At 44.2% G+C, this 20,448-nt stretch overlaps 1 protein-coding gene across 4 annotated transcripts in view; it reads right to left on the bottom strand.

Annotated features, from left to right (window-relative positions):
* Positions 1-7,923: 7,923 nt before the first annotated feature.
* The window catches only part of PRR5L (proline rich 5 like), a 42,258-nt gene continuing 29,733 nt past the window's right edge, over positions 7,924-20,448 (bottom strand). For all 4 annotated transcript variants that reach the window (XM_088166793.1, XM_014873534.2, XM_088166792.1 and 1 more), the window contains 4 exons: positions 20,012-20,103; positions 16,579-16,719; positions 14,968-15,094; positions 7,924-10,852 (listed from right to left, as the gene is read on the bottom strand). In XM_088166793.1, coding sequence (XP_088022919.1) covers positions 10,515-10,852; positions 14,968-15,094; positions 16,579-16,719; positions 20,012-20,103 — 698 coding nt within the window. In that variant the 3' untranslated portion in view covers positions 7,924-10,514. The remainder of the gene's footprint in view (positions 10,853-14,967; positions 15,095-16,578; positions 16,720-20,011; positions 20,104-20,448) is intronic.

Raw genomic sequence — 20,448 nt, 5'->3', positions numbered from 1 at the left:
CAGAAGAGCAGCAATATAGGAGCATGTTCACAGCTGTGTAAATACAAATGGAAATGTACCTGTACATTCCTGAAAAAAAAAAAAAAAAGCTGAACCAAATATGGGCCAGGATACTCTGGATATTTTCTTGAACAAATACCAGTTTATTCTTGTGAAGTCACTACAATGATGTATTTGTTTTAGCTAAAATCCTTAACTAGTGCCAAACCAGTTGCTTTGCTACCTTCCTCATCCCCAAAAAGCATGAGGCCAACACTCCAGCTGTTCTGGCTGGAAAGAGAAACTCCTTGTGCCATTCCTTACTACACTGTGCTAAACTTCAGCTCTTCTGTGCTATCACTCATTTAGGAGCTGAGACTATTTAGTGTACTCCAAGACAGCATTTACAGAAGTCAACAAAACTTCCTGAATTAGCCCTGAAAAGGGTCGAGTGTGGTGTTGTCATATGCAGCAAATACAAGGCAATATAAGGGGAGGTTAATGGACCAAAAAAAGTGAGGAGGGAATCTAAGGCCTGTCTGGAGGAAATGAGTAAGAAGGCTGATGAATTCTGCCTGTTACTCATCTTGGATTAAAAAAAAAAAAAAAAACAAAACCCAAAAATCTCACACCACTCAACTAGGAAATTCTTATGCTACCACAAAAACTTACCAAAGGAAACACTTCCCTGGCACCAGTCTCACCCTCATCATTTGCCACCACTGAGCCTTTGTCCCCTCTGGAAGGGAGAGCTTGAGCACACTGGACTGAGTCAACCCTTGTGCCATCACCACCCCCACAGGACCTGATAGTCCTGGTGACCTTGAAGTACCAAATGTCAGGAGCTGTGGCCTTCAGGTCTTTTTCCTTTGCTGGTTTTAGGTTTTTACAATTAATCCTAACCACCTTGATAAATACATGTTTAAGTTATATTAAGCTTGTCAGGGCTCAGAATGGGTGAAGACTTCATGCTAGTTCTGCAGTCCTTCCCAGTTTGCAGCAGCATTAAAAAAAGCCAACCCCCAGCCAGAAGTGCCTTTGTTTCTCCTGTCATTTTTTTTCATTTCTTCTTGTCTGCACGGAAGCAGAAAGATTCTGAAGCAGTGATCATATCTTGAGTCTCTCCTCACTGATGTTTTGTCCCAAGTGGAAGTGTTGGCATCACTTCTCAACCCTTCTAAAACACGGCAATTATTTCTGTTTAAAAAAAAGAAAACAACAACTAAATAAATAATTTACCTTGCTAGTGCATGCTGAATGCAGAGCAAATAAAGACTGAGCTATAGTATCATGAAAATAATCTTTCCACTCAAATGCTGGGGCCCTGCTTCACTGTCTGGTCTTCTGGTGATCATGTTCTTTGACCATGTTTGCTCCACTGAAACAACCACTTGCAGTTCACAGCTCTGAAAGTTGCATTTTGGCTGGGGGTTTTCCTCTCCGATGGAATAGGAAACTTCATGAAATTGTGTGTGAGGAGGAGGTTCTGCAACAGGAACATTATTGCTTTTCCCTTTGGTTTGTGCTCTGAGTGACCTCTGATCCCGAGTTCAGAGATTCCATGCTGCTCCTTTGGTGCAGCCAGCTCTTTGCTGCCTCCAGGAGCTGCTGTGCAATGCCAGGGGGAAAGGTTATTGCACCTCTGATGAAGCAGGGAAAAGCCCTGGTCTACCCCTGGACCTAAAGATTGCAGCTGAGAGTTTCTCACTGAGATAGCAGCAGGTTTGACTTGACTTGGCCAGAAATGACAAGTGTTGGCCTGGGGCAGAATGGAGTCACTGGCTGTGTTTTCTGGTGGCTTTTGTCCAGAGACAGTGCACTAAACAGTGGACACTCCCACTCAACAGTGAAGGGAACAAGGCATAAACAGAGCAGTGTTTTAGCAGTTGGGTACTGACAATTTTGAAAAAAAAAAAAAAAAAACCCTCCTCCATTCTCTCAGCTGATTAGAAGCAGCAGAGATAGCTTCCTAGAAGCCCTGTGACAGTCCAAAAATGTGAGATTTCTGTTTCTTAGTCCTCTCAAACAGAAACTCAGTTGATAATTGACACACAGGGGGAAAGAAGGAAAAAAAAAAAGGCAGTAACACAAACCTTTCTTTGTCTCACCTGATGTGCAGAGTCCTGACTCCTGCTACAGACCAGTATTAGTAACTTGCTGGTTTTTCTTTCTGTCTTCAGCAGCAGCTGCTCCTGTCTCTGCCTGCTCACACAGCAGGAGTCAGGTGAAGCTGTGAAGTCCAGGAGTTTGGCCTATTAAATCCTACAACAGTATGCCTGAGTTAGTATTTGTATTTCCATTCTGGTATTCCTGCCTGCATGGACTTGTTTCTCTCCAAGATTTAACTTTGTTTCTGTTGCTGACTTTAATAAAGGAATAGTTTCAGCCAGGAATGACCTTGGACTTTGTTAAGAGACTGTTAAGGAGCGAAGGTGCTGCCAGGGAAATGTGACACATACAAGTGTTCCTAGTTTCAGTATCACACCCAGATGTGATAAACTTCACTGTGTGGAGTTTAGACTTGCCTAAGCAAGTGCCTCTAGTGTGATTCACCTTCAAGAAACAACTCCCTGAACTTGAGTTTCTTCATCCAGAAGTCCTTTATACAGGCATGTGCATGTACTCATCCTTCTAGATAAAATGCAGGGACTGAATATTTTAATCTCATCTCGGTGATCTGTAAAGTGTGTACATGATCTGGATCCTCTGGGAATGGAAGGGATTTAGACTTTAGAGGGGTAGAAGCATAATTATCCTGAAAGGCAAGTCACTAGTGTTGGGAAAAGGGAGGTCAGACCACCAAACACCCAGGACAATGATGAACAGCCACAGTGGACTTCTTGGTTGCTTGGCTGCTTTCAAACAGCAGCAGAAACCAATGTGTGAATGCAAAGGAGCCATATTTTAACCTCTGCCTATTTCTGGTTCCTGTATATTCTCAGTCCATTTGTAATAGTCTCAGAGAAATAAAGTAATTATAAAGATAACAAACTCAATACACAAATAAAAAAGCATATTATATATATAAAAAGACATGTTTTAAATTATTAATGTAGTATTATACTGATGTACTGTATTAAATAAATATATACAAATGTATATTGTAAGTAGATCATGTATAATACATAATAATGTATCTATATAAAGAAAAATAAATTCTAACGAAAATTGCCACATCCCAGACCAAATGTCCCCAGATTTCAGAGTCAGAACTGTGCATCCAACACCATCACGTGTCCTTCCCAAAATGAGAAAGGGTAAAAGCCTGGGTAGGCCTTTCTCCCATGGAACTGTACTTACTCAGAGTTCCTTTGAGCCACATCTCTAATCCTGTGTTCAGTTTTGGACCCCTCACTGCAAGAAAGGCTTTCCAGGGCTTGGCCCGTGGGTTCTGCTCTCCTCCTCCTCCCAAACCTGCCTTTTCTGCAGCAACACCCAGTACAACCTGAGCCACAGACCCCACAGCACCCAGTGGGTACAGAGGTGAGCAGTGCCACTGTCCCAGGGACAGCTGGCTTGGAGGGTCAGACACAGGGACAAATTTGCTTTCCCCTAAGACTCTCAAAAGCCCATTGCCCTTACTGGGGTAGCCTCCAATCTCAAACAAGCAATGTAGGAAGAAAACACCTGCAAAGCAAAGAGTCACTCCCTCAAACGCTCCACTGGTTTCTCCACAGCCCCTACAAACAGCAGTGCCTGCTGCTGAACGGACCCTCACTCTCTGTTCCACACCGAGCTGAGTCTTGGTAAGCACTGCCAAGCCAGAGGAGGAATGCAGAGGCTGCTGCTGCCCTCTGAAGGCATCACGGGCTCTGTGAGTCAACCAGCTAACCACGACAATTAGTCAGGAAAAAAAAAGAAAAAAGATGAGAGAGGTTCAGATCTTGAACAATTTCCTCTCTGCACTGTAAACCCCAGGCAAAGGAAGACAGCTATGTTGATGCAGACAAACAGTGGATTAGATTAAGCACTGGGTAAAGCCAAAGAAATAAGCTTTTGAAAATGGGCTTTTTTGTTTGTTTGCCTGACAAGCCACAACTCATACATTTCAATAAGCTAGGAGGAGGCTCATGGCAAATGCTCTCAGGTCTCATTTACTGCAGCATTTACTTTGATTTCAAAGAACAGGACTTTTCAAAGACTACAGGACACTCTTTGACAGGGGAATGACTACATGCTGGCAGCTCCTTTTCCCTGAAATTGTTAAGGAAAACTTAACTGTGTGACCATTGAGGAGTCACTCTGGCAGCCCCACTCCCACCACTCCAGACTGTCACTGCTGGAACAAAGTCCCTTCACAGTGGGTGGCTTCAGTGACCCCATGGCTGCCCCTCTTGGCTTGCTGCACACCCCACACCCACACCCAGAGAAAAGGTTTCCTTACCAGCTCAGTTCTGGGTTTACCACAGCTCAGGGGGTGGGAGTGGGACTGCCAGAGCAGCTCCTGGATGGTGGGACAAGAAAGGTTCCTTAACACAGTTCTGCTGAGGATGGGCCACTGAATTTAACCAGGACTGTGTGTCCAGCAGGCAGCATCTCTCCAGTCTGCTGCAGGCCTTTCAGGGAAGAGAGATGAACATTTAGGAGCCAGAAGAGAGACTGATGACATTCAGTGACAGGCTGAATGGAGGAGCTCCATCTGCACTACCAAACACAGCAATGCTCAGCCTGTAATCACCATCCACCACTGTCTTCTGAAAAAAGCAACAGGAGGGGGAAAGTCACAAGAAATCCTCTGCATTCACTCACACTTGTAATGGACATTGGTTCTGAATCTCTGAGATTCAAAGTTCCGAATATACATCAGAACTCTTCACCTATTCCCACCAAAAAAAAAAAAAAATACTAGAAGAGTGGTTTTTGTAGATGTAGTGCATGTTTCACATAAGAGGCACTTTTCACACTTCCTGTCAGTTCCCTCCTGCAGAACAGCCTCTCTCACCCTCTCATCTCTGATATCCACCCACACAGCAAATACACAATCCATTGGCCTGAGACGTGCCTGAAGACAGACAGGTTTAGCACTTGTCATAGTGAAGCCATGAGACAGAAATACAGGGGACAAGGGTGAACAAGTTTCCACTCCAAGAACCCTGGTATGTTAGTCAATAAGCCTCTAGTGTGATGGGGATTAAAAACCCCCTGTAAAAAGGAGGTCTGGCTTACCAGTGACAGGTGTAAATCACTTTTAGAGGTCTGCAGGGCAGATGAATTATGGCACACAGTCTGTGGTATCTTACTGACATTTAATATTAATAAACTGTCATTTTCTAGGTAGCCCTGTTGCAGTACTGACTTGAAGACTGAGAATCTTGTAACTAGTCTGTCTTTGAGAAGCCCAAGGAATTCTAACAGAACTCACTCTTTTAGGTTAAAAACAAAAAGAAAAAAACATATAAAAAGGTAAAAAAAAAAAAAAAAAGAAAATGAAAGTAAAAAAAACCAAACCAAAACTCAACAACAGAAAACTCCTGTGTGTGAGCCAATGCAGCTGTCTTCATAAATTTCAAGGTCAGAAAGAATGATTCTGACTCCAATCTATTTTCCAATATAACAGAGATCGTTACTGCACAGTCTATAGTAATTATGCCACAAGAATTATCAACTAGCTCTTGCCCTAAGTAGGAATTAGCTTTGAAGCCAAATGAGAGACATTTCAAAGAGCAACTCCCTGAATACTCTTGCAATTCACAGCTACTGAAAATCTGCTCTGTGCTGTGGCAGTTTAGGGTAGGTGAGACCCTTCAAGCCACTGTCTTTTTGTTTAAGGAGTTTGCTTTCCTTTTGCTCATTGCAAAGCCTGGTGATCAAACTATAATTAAGCCTCTACCTTCTGTTATACCAATTGTTCAGGTGAAGATGAATCTAGTCAGCCATTTCCTTTATCTGCATATACCTCTTCTTTACTGCTCCCTCCCATGCAGGTGACTCACCTACACACGGGCCCATATTTGTGGCCCCAAGTGCTGGCCATGCACAGCAAGCAACTTGATAAATAATGACAATTTTCAGTTTACTTACTTATGCACTGGAGTTGTCACTTCATCACTTGGTTTGGAGAAATGCACCCAAACTACTCAAACATCTGAGCTGTCATTCCTTGTGGACTTAGGACAGCTTACACAAGACCTGAAGAAGTGCTTGGGGCAGGATTAGCCCTCTGGAAGGGATGAATTTACACAGAGGAGGGATGTAAACTGGCACAACAATTAATTATACAGCACTTGCTCTCCCAGGTGGAAATAACTACCAAGAGTACTCCAGGTATCCTCAGATGCAAGTAATGAATAAAAGGCAGCCAATTCTCAGGTGGCAAGTGGCAGTTATTTTACAGCATGCAATTCTGAGCACCACATTGATGAGAATGAGCTGTACCTTTGCAGCAAAGTTGCTTTAAAAACTGCTACCTCTGTTTTCAAGCTTTTCTTTATGCAGCTGAAAGCTTGGTGCCCTTATCTGGAGCTGCTGGGAAGAGAAAGGGGGAAGAGAAAGCACTCTCCAAATGTGTGGACAAGCAAGAATATCCCATTTAACCTATTGTTGTCCTGCCAGATCCACCTTCCATATTGGAAATATGAACAGGATGACTAATTACCTCCTCTTTCCTCAGGGAAATACCAAACACCCTGCTCTTCACACTTTTAATTAACAGGAAAATTTGCAGTGACTTTCCTACAGAGAATGTTGACTGTGGGCTGAATTTCCAGCTCAGGTACTGCTGGGAAACTCCCTGGGCACTGTGGGGAATCAGTGCCAGGGTGGGTCTTGCTTTCTCACCTGCTTCTCTGAGTGGGAAGCAGTGCTGCCTCTGTGCAGACCTGTCCCAAGGTGGGAAGGGGCAGCCAGGGAACACAGCCAGCCTGGCCTCCTTCAGGAGCTCAGACACCCTTTGGTGGCTGTGTCTGACACAGCTTTCCTTCAGGGTGAGGGAGGTGCACTCTGGAAAGAGCAGGCTGGGAAGGAACAGGGAATCCTGCTAGGGAAGTCTGCTACTCTGAGATTACAGCAAAATTAAGAAGGTCACATAACTAAGCACACCATAAGCACCACAGTTTGTCTCTCACTAGACCTGCAGTTTCTCCTCTCTGAGGGACACAGCTGCCTCTAAGTGCCAAGTATTTTCCATCTGCTGACTCAGTGGCAAGTGCCAAAAGGCCTTCCAGGTGAACCCACTGCCATTTGGACTTAAAAAGAAAAGGCAATCCAAACCCTGCAGTGTTCACCCTGATGCCATCAGTGCCAGCAGCAAGATACACAACAAGTCTTCTGACTGAAAAAAAAAAAAGAGAAAAAAATAAACCAAGTTGCTGTCCACATGGCTAGGGCCAGAAGCAGCTCTGCTTTCTGCCAATAAAAACATTGCTTGGCTAAGGGAGTACCAGGAAAAAGGCCAGTGGTACTAAGAATAGTCCCATCAATAAGTTTATGACAGAATTGCATGGACACAGAATAAATCACTTACCTTAAGAAGGAGAGTAAAAAGGGAAGACAGATTCAGTGTGGTGAGAAGTGACTCAGTCTAGGTCATTATCGAAGTAGAAGGCAATAGACTTCAGGAAGTGGTGAGAGAAATTCCTTCTTCTCATTCTGACAGCTCCTCCAGGAGGTTTTCTCAAGTTGGTGACCACGAGGGAAGAAAAGACCCACCCTGTGACCCTGGAACAACTGTGTGACATGGTCAGCAACACAGTATAACCCCAAACCAGGATGCTGTATCCAAAATGCAAGTGTTTGTCGTGCTGCAGCTCTGGCACAGGGACAGAGTCCTTGCTTCCAGAGGACTGGAAGCTTCCTCAGCAGAGAGCAGCTGCTCAGCACTGCTGCCACCACAGCACAGCTTCCCAGCCACCTTCAGCTTCACCCAGGCTGTACAAGAAAAGCTCTTGCAGAGGCTTGTGCAATCTCACGTGGCTGTGAATGTGGTGGTCATGACCATACACTCGGTGTGGTTTACAGAACAGTTGTGTTTACTTCCATTTACAAAGTAAAGCCACCAGCTTTAATTCTCCATAAAAACAAAACAACGGGGCAAGTGCATGATTCAGAGGGCTTGGTGCAAATTTTTGCAAAGTAACAGATACAAAAAACCAAAATAATTAAAATCATACATATGTGTAAAACAAAAGAAATTCAAGTTAAAACCAGGACTAACTCCTAGTAGTCCTAGAGAAGATCCAAGAATATGTCAGGAAATAAATAATTCATTCTAGTTTTCACCATAAAAGAGGGTGCTGCTCTCTAATCTAAATGGTTTGGGTATTTACAGAAGGCAAAGGGTTACAGGAGAAGCAGAAAGAAGAGCATTCATAGAGTGAACTGAAATGCTGCAGGGTGACCACCTCTCCACACATATCAGTGTGGATAAGAGAAGGCTTTAACTCGGCAAGGGGCCAAAGAAATTAACTGTGAGCAGGACACCATCATCTGTACCCAGCTGAGACCAGCAAGGCTTGGCTGCCACCACAGACATTCTGAAGCTCCACCACAACCCATGGCTGCCCTGGGGCAGATGACACAAAGTCCAATTTATCCTACAATCCATCTGAAGGGAACACTGCTTAAAGGCACATCTTCCTGGCCTCTGCTGGACTGTGGGTGCTCTGAGGAGGAGGAGGCAGCCAGCACAACAACTGAACCTCTTTTCCTGGCATAGAAAGCACAGCTGGGGATCCAAACACTCAGCCTTTCCCCAAAGGCCAAGGGCTCTGGTGACAGGAGGGAAAAGGAGGCTCTTCCAAGTATCTCTCTCAGCACTGCAAACCACAGTACGCAAAGCAACACCCTCGTTTATCAAGGCAGCATGGCTTGTGCTCATAGCTGGTATTTCTGATGCTTTGTGGCTCAACAATAACCTGTTCTCCTTTTGCTGCACGTGCTACTAATGCCAAATCCTGGCAGCTCAGAGCTGTACTTCCAGTGCAGCCAGTGGAGCAGATGTTTAATGCCCAACAGAAGCAGGGCAAATTTCTGCAGTTGATGTCATAGAATGTAAAAAAACAGCCTGAAGGCTCACCCTAATCTTCTGTTTCCTTGTCAAGACACACTTATTTACAGTACCACTTGGAGTAGATTCAAGTGGTAGTTGTGTCCATATTTTTAATGGGATTTGACATTTAAGGCAGCACACTGCAGTTCACCTCTAAGCCTGTAATTACACTTGTAAATCTGCTTAGCAAGACCTCAGCAGAGTATCCTGGGGACAGCTCAAACAGACTGGATGTGTCCCCACAGAAGCAGCACTGGAGTACCAAGTGATGCTACAAAGCAGACACTGCAGACTGCAGTGTCTGACACAGACACCTGCAAACTGGACCCACTCCTAATCTTCACAATAAAAACAAACCCAAAGACTGCAAACAGCCCTCACTTTATCTCAAAAGCAATACTGCAGTGAGTCAGATACCACTGGAGGTCAGGAGCACTTCATGAATACACTGAGCCAGGACTCCTTTCCACACCCTGATGATTATCCTTGGTCTCACGAAATCCACAAGTGCTAAAAGTACCAGGGTGAAATCCTGAACTGCAGTCACGATGGCCCAGTGCTGAGAAGCACCTTTACGTCTCCCACACAGGTACAGCATCTCCTTCCCATTTGATTTTCTCTTTCATCACAGCCCTATCACCACTGAAATTCTGAGAGCAAATTGATGCCAAATGCCAGAATGCTCAGTGTATTTTGCACCCAATTTACACCAGAACCCCCAAGATATGACTGGAACCAAATAAAGTACTCAGCTTAGACTCCACATATACTCAGCTCTCTTTGGGCCTGGGAAAAACTAAGTCTGATTAATTCTGATTTGGACTTTTCATGCATGTCCATAGGAAGCAAAATGAAGGATCTCCTCTTCTCACAAGCCACCTCAGCAGATCTTTCTGCAGGATGCAAATGGTTTCATCCCTGAGTTCAACTTTAGAAGAGAAATGAAGTGCTCAGCATTCACCATGCTAGCACCAGAAGCAAAGAGAACACTGAGAACAGAGGGCTCCACTGCAGGGACAAAGAACAAAGAAGAAACACAATTGGGAAAGATGGAGAAAAGCAGAAAGAACTCAAATTTGAATCATACCAAAGAAAAAGAAGGAAACCTGATGCCAAAGAGTTTACTAGTAGAAAGTCTACTAGTAGAGGGAGAAAGTTTACAGAAGGCAGACTGTGCTGTTCAACAGCAAAACCTTTGCAGCCCTCAGTGGTCATTTGGGAGCAGCCTGGTACCTCCATCACCAATGATCCCAGACTGGTGAAAGAACCCACCCGGGGAGCACTCCCAGCCACAGGAACCCACCCGGGGAGCACTCCCAGCCACCATGAACCCACCCGGGGAGCACTCCCAGCCACCATGAACCCACCCGGGGAGCACTCCCAGCCACAGGAACCCACCCGGGGAGCACTCCCAGCCACCATGAACCCTCGAGCCCATTTCAACGACACGAGCAAAATCCTTATTTTTCTCTTTTTTCCCCGGCAGGGATGAGACACCACTTTGTCCAGCTCAGTGCACAGAGTTCTCCTCTCCTCAGGCAGACTCCTCCTAGCTGACAGAGGTGCAGTTGAGCTCGGCAGGCTCCTGCCTGCCGGCAGCTGCCGCCACCACGCCGTCGGGGCCGTCGGCAATGCTGGGCTCGCTGGAGCACTGCCTGTGGCTGAAGCAGCTGGGCTGCAGCAGGAGGCCGCACTTGTCAGAAGTGTCCGATTCCTCCACCACCATGCCCGTGTGCATCATGGAGGCCATGGCCAGCAGCTGGAGATCCGAGTGAGCGTTGGCCACCGTGTGGCGACGGATGCTGCCGCACTTCTCCAGGTAAGCCTCGCCCTCCTGCTCGGTCAGGGGGGTCAGCGCCTTGGGGCGGCACCTGGAGTAGCGTCTCTCTGCAAAACAAAGAGCAGCAATGGGCACAGCACTGCCCACAGCGCTAGGCTGTGCTGGGGTAAGAGGGTGATGGAGGTGACATTAGCTGTGGCTCGTGGGTGAGCCTGTAGCTGCTGGCTGTAGGCAAGCTGTGTGTCTTGAAGCTCGATTTTAGTTTTGGTTGTAATACGTGTTTTAATGTGTGATTACTAATTAGCATTATGCACAATACTTTTTATATTTGCATATAACTTATTTAAACGGCTAAAATTACTATATTATGTTAGTGACTAAATCATCGGCAGTAGTAGTCACATATTAAAGTTTGGGACTTGTTTTGTAGTGGAAATTTTTGAGATCTTTTTTCTACTTGCAACATTGGCTTTTTTGTTTGCCTGTGAAAATCCTTTTGTTTGGTAAAAACATTTTTTTGTTTGAGGTGGATTCATTCTTTGCTTTAAGCCATAAAAGCCCCTTCTAACTTACTTGGTTTTTGCCTTCTAGTTACCCAGTAAGACCGGTTCAGCAATTCTTTTCTTCTATATCAAAACTTGCTCTCATTCCTATAGAATCTTCTGTATCTCTGCAAAACTCCTCCATTAAATTCTCGTCCTTCCCAACAGTTGGGGAACAGAGAGAATTCAGTGTGCAGCTACAGTGCCCCATTTCATTACCACTGGAAAACAGTCAGGAGTTCACTAATTCATACTGCTGGGTGTTGGGAAAGGAGATCTGCCCCTGCCCCAGAGAGGAGAGACCTCCCATCCTGCTGCAGGGACTCTTGCCTGTGAGAGAAGTCAGCCAAAATGTCACCACTGCAGCCAAGGGCACTCTCCTGAGCATCCTGAGAGTCTGCTCTTTTTAAGGAGTGAAGACCAAGTAGGTACTCTCACATGCAGGTTCACTAAAATAAGTGACACTAAAGTGGCACAAGTCTCCAAAAGAAACATTCACAGTGGGGATTTGAACTGCCATCCCTTTCTCTGAAAAAATTCTCTCAGGAAGTGCCATTAACTGTTGCAATGTGAAATTCCCGATGCTTACACTGCACTGTCTCTCCATCTGCCTAGGAACAGGCCATTTTCCCACCGTATTTTTTAAAGATCATGCCAGAAAAAGGACATTTCATCCACTTTGCAACACGTCTGGTTTGGAGGCTGGACACATAAAACAGGTAACAGTGCACAGGAACAGTCCACAACTGGGAAAAAGGGGCACAGGGAAAGGCAGTATTTGTGCTGAAGAGCAAAGGCAGTGACACAGCATGGATGGGAGTGGGCTGCACAATCTGTTCAGCAAAATCATTAAGGAGGAGCAATTCCTGGTCTAAAGCACAGACCCAAGACACAGTGCCCAATGCAGAATCACAAAGCACATTTCAATTCTGGCACGGAAAGCTTGAAGGAAGGCAGGGGACAGAGTTTCACCTTGGCTCACTGTAATCCCACCCTAGCAGGTTGAATCAGACACTGATACTGCTCACCTGCTGGCTTCCACCCCCCTGCAACGTTCCCTGTAATTCTGGACACCTCCTGTGGGTCTATCCCTGCAGCAGCTGATGGAGCCATTCCCCATGTGTCTCCTTGTTTCTCACAAACTTCACTGAAGTGCAGGGTCTCATTTCATAAAGTCAGAAGCCTTTAAAAGATATAAAAGGCTTCCAACCAAGACTGCAGAACGTAAGAGCAACAAAATGCAAAGCAAAGCACTCCTCACTGAAGGTTTTAAGAGTTTTGGAAGCTTGTATCAGGAAGAAAAGCAGAAAATAAACTATTAAATAAACTATTTGCTGCAGGGAGGAACAGATGAGCAGCCACCACTTCACCCTGCTACTGCCAGTGGTACATCAATTCAAAATGGTTAATTCCAAGCTGAAGAGTATGCAACAAACATTTCTGAGGCTGGTTACAGCAAATACACTCTTTATGGCAGCTCAAGCCACAGCAAGCTGTGGTGTTAAAGGGCACTGGGATATGATTCTTGAGAAAAAAATAAGGTGAAATTAGGCTAAACTCTGAACATGCATTTATTGCTTTACTTTTCCCCCTTTACTTCCTTGGCCACAAAAGACAGTCTCTTAAGGGAGTTGTCATGCATAGCTTAATTAAAAATTTTATTTTTATTTTGGTGCCTTATTACCAGGAATATAATCTGGGAGGGGTTTTTATGGGACTTTTTTGCAAACAACCTCAGATCAGCAGTGATGTGTGGCTGTTTTATCTCCTCTCCTATCCTCAATATAAACCTTGTTTCTTAGCCAGCTAGATCCCTTTGGCATATTCCATCCTTACCACGCAGGTTATGGCTAATTTACACAGGCAAAACAAAAACTAACAGAGAGCAGGTGGGAATGCTGCCATCTACAATTCCCCTGCCTTCTTTCACCCCTCTCTTGCTTTAAATCAGCTTAAGGTACAGCAGCCCTGCAGGCTGAAGCCTTATCCCTACAGCTGGGATCAGACACCTTCAGTCCCGTTTCCCAACACTCATTTATTTACCCTGAAGGCTCCAGTCCAGAGGGCAGCTTGGCCTCCAGAAAAGCTGTGCAGAACACAAGCACACCCAAAGCCCAACAGCACCTTCCCAAAAGCTACTATGGGCAACCTGCTGGGCTTCACCAGCATTACAGGCTGCCCAGTGAGAGAAAAAACTGGTTCTGAGAAAGCAAAAAGGTAACTGAAAGAGGGAGAGAGGAAGAGAAAGAAGCCTGATTACAAGTCAAAGGTAAGGAAAAGAAGCCACCTCCACAGCAGCACTTTGAAAATACCAAGGTTATTTGTAGAAAAGTGCTGTTTTGCAGTCCCTGTCTTGTCCTGTAAACACAAGTTCCTTCTTTCCTCATGCTCAGCACAGGGTGGAGCAAGGGTAAAAGGCCACCTTGGAAATATACACAAATAAATGACAGCTAAAATCAAAGTAAGTTCAATTGTTTTAAGGCATATAAACTTTACAAGGCCATTTTGTGTAGGTTTTTTGTTTTTTTTTAATGGCACAAATGCCTCATTCAGCTGGCAGAAATCCAGGATGGTTAGAAACCTCAGTACAGGTCAGGCTGCTACCTTTCAAGCTATCCCATAAGCAGCATCCATAAACAGCAGGGCAATCAAATTTGTCAAAGTCCAACTTTTACAGGGGGGATTTTGGTCTAGATTGAACCTTAGGATCAGATCTGCAAATCCACACTGGACTGCACAGCCACGTTCACTTGCACAGAAGATACCTGACTGCCCAGCAGCCACAAGAACAAAAATCCTGAGCCACAGTTTTCCTAAAGCAATGCCATGAGATTATTACAGACACATATTGTCTGACTTGTGCTAAGTTCTTCTACCACAAGACCATCTTTTCCCGTATGCTGCTAAAGGCAGGCTGTGGGTCTCCAGCTTGCTACAATTTTGAATTGAAGCAAAAGCTAAAGCTAGTAAAAACAGAGGGAGACTGGAGCTTTCTTCACTTGCTCTATTTAAATCTTCTTGACTATCAAATCAGTAACACTGTGCCCATTAGCTAGCCAACCTCTTCTGGCTGGCCACATGTGTAAGCAGAGCTCCTGCATCACGGGAAGAAGTTCCCCAGAAAAAGCATATTCTCCCTTGAGTGAGGTGCCAATTCTCTCACCTAGACATGTTTATGCATACTTTAAACACAGAATTTTAATTTGGGTTTTTTTAAATAGAATCCTCAGATGGAAGGAAGGCTTCATGCAAAATTCCTGTCACCCTCAGAACTGATATGCAACAGCTCTGGTGTTTGCAAATGCTGAGTGATGCAGCAGCTGAAGCAGGGCAGCAAGCAGGGACAGAGAGCAGGCAGCACAGGACCAGGTACAGCCTCTCACTGTGGTGAAAGCAGCACACCAGCCATGGACAAAGGGGTTTTAAAATCCAGTCCATGTCCAGAGAGTGGGAAGACACTGTGGGTGGGTGTGTGCAGTGATGGGGCACTAATAGTTCACTAGATCACGGAAAAGAAAAAGCCTTCACAAAAATCTATGCTCAGAAACATTAATCAGGGCCTTCTCAAGGGTGTTTTAGCCTTTGTTTCTGTCTCTCATGTTTCCTTTCCAGCACAAATGCCTCCCATTACCCCAGCTGTGTACCCCAATAATAGCTTCAATACAACGTGCATGTCTTACCAAGCAAGCAGGTGCTACCAGAGGAGCTGTGATCCTCACACAAACCTAAGAATGGTGATACCACTTGCTTGACCAGTTCTTCCAGCTGTAGGTACCCCTCAGTGGGGCCAGTAGGTTCATGGACACTCTGAAAATCAAACAAAAAATGTTAACTTTACCCTTAAAAGATTTTTTAATGAACCCTGGGGTCTGTCAAATCTCTCTGTACTGGAATACCCCAAGTGTGTCAGTTGATGGAGGTCTGGGTGCCTCTCAGGCCAATCTCCTTGTTTAAGTTACAGTCACACCCTATGGACATTGAGCAGACAGGGTTTTTCCTGAGCAAGTGACAGGAAGGTACAAGGTGTGCTCCCACTGAGGATGTGCACAGTGTACCACAGCAGTGTAATTATGCCAGCGTGGTTCTAGCAGAAAACACCTCTTTGTAGAAAAGCCTTAACACGCCTTGGGCAAACACTGCTCTTTTCCTAGGCAGGACTGCAGGCAAAGCACCCTCTGTGGTTCAGCTTACAGATGTGAAGATGGTAGATAACACCAACCAATTTAACAGTTATTTCAGAAACCGTTCAGACTTTACTTCCTGCAAAGCCTCATTAAGTTTTTTTCCTCAAATGCATTACTTTGAGATGTTTTTTGCTCTCAAGATTCTTGTATTAAAAAAAAACAATTTAGGGAAATTGAGGTAGCACTTTAATATCACCTGCTAATCCAGACTGGGTCATTGGAACATCAGAACAGTGAGAACTCACACAGAACTACCAGCTTAGCCACTTAACAATTCTGGTTGTGCTCCATTAAGTTTCATTCTCAGACACCCACTATGTGGGAGAAGAAATAAAAGCCACCAGGCTGTTTGGTGTGCTGGATGCCACCCAGAGGGACTTTGAAAGGCTCAAGATATGGGCCTGTGCAAACCTCATGATAATCAACAAGAGCAAATGAAAAGAGGAATCAGTCTATGATTCTATCAACTCAAACATGTAAGACAGCATTTTTCAGGACTGTCAGGCTGGGCAATATGAGAAAAAAACAAAACTGGCTGTATTTGGCATGCTTTGAAAGTATTCTGTTGAGATCTGGATAAAGAGGATATCACAGATGCTCTAGATTTCTTGGGAGAGGCCTTTCATTTTGCCTGCTGCCAAAAGCTATTTCTCCTCTAATGGGCACTACTCATCATCCCAGCCAGCCAAGGAGCTGGTGTCAAGCAGCCAGAGCCACAGTTTATACAAATTCCATTATCTGCTGTGACAGAGACTTGCCCTGTCCTTGCAAAACTGAGAACTCAGGAAAACTAGGGCACAAATAGGCATTCAGACAAGCTAGAAAACAAAAATTTGTGTGAAAAAATTTAGTCCTGATACTGTTCCTAGATGGGGAGGAGAGGTACCAAAAAAAATTCAAAAACTTGGCTCTTTCAAGGCAACATCTTTACCTGTTCCCAGGAAAGCTCAAGGCATCCAAATTCAGTTCTCATTTTAACTCTGACCACTCCCAGACAGGCACATATCACACCCCCTTATCTCCCCACTTTTCCTCCAGTGTTTGTATGATTTCAAGGAGGTCAAGATCCCCAGGTGAGTCAGACAAAGAAGAGCAGAGGCTCCCCACCTGCAGAATTAACAGCATCTGGACAATGGAAGCTGGAACCTTTGTCTGGACCAGGGGAAGAATTTCTTCCAACTTTACTTTTAGCAAGACCAAGTCTCTGAAGCCAAGAAGAGCAATCTGACGGATGGTCAACTCCTGACCCTAAAAAATAAAGAAGGCAAAATCCAAGTGCAGATAAAGGGATGTGTGAGCACAGTACCAGCACATGGGCACACAGGCAGGAGGGTCTGTTCTGCCCATTGCTGCTGTGGCAAAACACCCCCAGCCATTCATGTTGAGGATTCATGATTCTCTTTAATTTCTTCCCTCTCAGTCTCACACAAAACCTTAAGTGGGCATCAGCTCATCTGTGGCACCACTAGGTTTATAGTTAAGCCAGAAATGGGCCTGCAGTTCACCAAATGACTATGTATTGTATTCATAAAACCCACTTGCTATCCAATTTGTTCACTAAAAAGCCCAGGCTGGATGTATCTTGTGCTCCTGGCACTTGGAGCTGAGAAAGCAGAGCAGGCTTGGTAGGGAAAGAAGCTGTTTCAGAATATTTCTTAATTAAGCCTACCTCTGACCTATATTGTACCTCTTTTTGCTCAACATCTGCACTTTAGACCTTGCTGATACGACAAAAACTACAAGTTAGTCCATTACAGATTTTAGGATTTAGGCTGGAGCAAAGCTAGCAAGCCTGCTTGAACCAAATATCATTTTAAAATCAACAGCTTTAATATCTTCTGCAAGGCATTCCTCTTTTACATCAACAACACAAGTGAGCAGGCTTAACAGATGATATTTCTCAGCATATTTAAATACAGTCTAACTCCATTTGGCATTCTGGTATTACCACCTTTCCCTCTGCTGTGTTTAATATCTGTATGATTTTCTCTTGCCCCACTGCACCTCAGTAGCAGAAATTTTCCCCCCAGCCCTGCCCAGCACTTTCCAGCCTGAAAAGTTTGCCTTGTTCTTCTCAGCATGCTAATCTCTGCCCCATGGTCTGCTTGGGAATCATTTTATGATCTCCATAATATACTCAACATAGCAAATATTTAGCTGGAAGAAATTAACAGCAGTTAATCATTAATTCATAACAGGTTGAGTGTCATAATTAACAGCATTATCAGTATGTAAATATGAATTAAAAACAATAGTATGGAGGGCAGCTTGGCCATAATAAAAGCAGTTTGCTGTTTTAAACCATCACTGTGTAGGGAAAAAACATGCAGGAAAGACCAGTGCCTATACTGAAACTATATTTCAGCAGCTGCAAACTTTTTTATTTATATTATGCAGTTTAGTCCCATTAACTTCATACCCCATTTCAAAATGCAAATATGTTTCTGTGCCAAGCAAAACAAGATTTGCTATTCTTTTTTCCACACCAATAGTCACATCAACAGCTGCAACTATAGGAAAGCCAGTGACCTGTTTACACAGTTTCCCTCTGTACAGCAATTTAACCAACTTGTCTGCTTAAAGGTCATATTTCTGCAAAAGCTAAGAGCCTTGGGGTGAAACTTGGCTGAGATACGAGGTTGGTGTGAGTTACTAGCTTAGGTAACATACACTCACACATGTGGCTGACTCAGTTTCATTCTGAATGGCTAATTGCTGGCACCACAGAACAGCACAACTAAATCAACCTGCTGGTATTTGTAGGAAAGGATGGGGAATCACAAACAAATTGACTCTTCCATCTACCAGGGCAGTGTACAAACAACTGCAGCTTGATGGAAGGCACTGGCTGGACAAGCTCTCCTCACATGTTGTGACACACTATCAATGGTTTCATACAGTTCCCTATTTCTAGGAAAAACCCACTCTTGTTATTAGGACACTGGCCTGGCATAAGAGCAATTTCTATTTCTTGCTGCACCAGCAACTCTCTCTGTGGTAGCCTAGTGCAATTTACTCTGAGTTAAATTCTTGGATGTATTTAGGCAGCTTAATCCATATATTTGTGTAATACTTAGGTGCATACAAAGCTTTAAATATCCTGTTTGTTTACCTCTCAATTCCTCATCCAGAAAGTGGCAATACTTCCCAAACTTTACAGCTTTGCTGACATATTTTGAGTGACTCAGAAATTGTGACAAGACAAATACAGCGAAAAAACTAAGTTTTCAAAGAATCTCAACATTCCATAGTCATCCTTCCACGACTAATGACCAAGTTACTTCCAAAAGCTGTACCCACAGTGTTGTAACCTCTGTCCCATTTCTCATCAGAGACATTTAATAGCAGGGCAGTAGATTTTTCTGTTAAGTGGCAGAATTATTAGCATCAGTGGGTATGACACACAGTCAGCTCAACTGTCTTCACAGTACACAGGTAGCAGCAGTGCAGACAAAGCCCTGCTTAAATAGGTCACTCCCTCACTGAGAGTTAGCTGCAAAAGGAGAGACAGGGAGGGTATTATAGGTGCACAGTTTTACCTGTCAAACACCTACCTTCAGGCATCTGCAGCAAGGAAAGAACAAAAATAAACACAGTAGAAAGGTTAGTGTCTGTCTTTGCAGAAGTCCTTTCTCTTTTAGGAAATGCCAGCTTTAATAGGATTAGAGGAAAAGGGCAAGCTTTGAGCTTTACCTGCTGCCTTTCAAACAATACAAGGGAAAAATAATTTTCAAAGGCTCTGGAAATAATGTCTTCCAGAAGAGGCAAAAGTCAAGGGGAGGAGGCTAGCATTTCCAAGAACGTCATTCTCCACATGAGGTACATTTTTCTTTTTCTCTGATGGCAGAAAAGTTCAAAATAGGCCGGGGAGGTAATTAGACTGCTCATATGGAAACCCTGACTAAATCTACATGGAAAAAAAATGATACAGCTCAACAATTCTGATGGGATACTAAGCTTTCAAAATACCCAGCATGAAAAGGTTTTACACAAAGTGCTCGTTCTTCCTCTGCCCATAGACTTACATGTCCCCTTACTGAAGCTGCAAAAAACTCAACTGAGGATTTCCCAAAGGTACAAATGGGATATAAGCCCTTCAAAAGTCATTAGGGTGAGTTAAACACAGTTTCTTCTGATCTAGTCTTCGGATTTATACCTCTAAGACAAATTGTCAGTGTTGTCACTGCACCAACAGTCCCAGCTACATAAAAGAGAAGGAACTAGAAATACAAATAGCCCAGAGCTTCAGTCCACACAAGGTATAGTCCTACAATTTCAGTGTGCAAGCTTAGCTAAGCACAGAGAGTAGACAATTGGGAATAAATTCAGACCAAAACACCGTGCTTGTCCAGTAGATTTTAGCAGTCCTCCTCACAGTTAATACTTGGATAAACTCCACTTCCTCCAAGATTTAGTTTAAAGGTTTTGACATGTATTTAGCCACTGACCAAACAGTGCTGCTGGCAGAGAAGTTACCACTTGCCATTAGCAGGCATTGCAGTTACATTGCCTCACCTGACTGAACTGCAATTAGGATTACCTGGACTGGGTAGAATATTGCCTGGAGTGTAGGAAGAGTCTCTGTAAAATAGTGATCCCAGATTTCAGACAGGACATCAATGCGATCCTCACCTATGAAAACAGAGATTGGGAGCAAGAGTTTTAGTGACAGGGACACTAAAAGCAAGTTGGAATTTCCAAGTACTCTCTAATTCTCCAAGTAAGAGAGACTTCACTTCTGCAGTTTCTGCCCAAAACTGGACATCACCCAGCTAAGCTTCCCCTTAATTGACAGAGACACAAGGCTGTGACCATTGCTTGTTCTGTGAAAAACATGAGACCAATTCCAAGAAAAGAGTGAAGCCTCTCTTCAAGCAGAGGCTTTAACTCCAGAGCACAGGACTGTGCAATTGCACAGCTCACAGTTAACTCAACTAGCAGGGGAGAGCCCCCACAAAAACAGCTGAATCTGAGGAC

The sequence above is a fragment of the Sturnus vulgaris genome, chromosome 6, assembly GCF_052056855.1.
Source record: "Sturnus vulgaris isolate bStuVul1 chromosome 6, bStuVul1.hap1, whole genome shotgun sequence".
NCBI lineage: Eukaryota > Metazoa > Chordata > Aves > Passeriformes > Sturnidae > Sturnus > Sturnus vulgaris.
The sequence above is the reverse complement of the archived record's forward strand: the minus strand, read 5'-3'. Positions and strand labels throughout refer to the sequence as shown.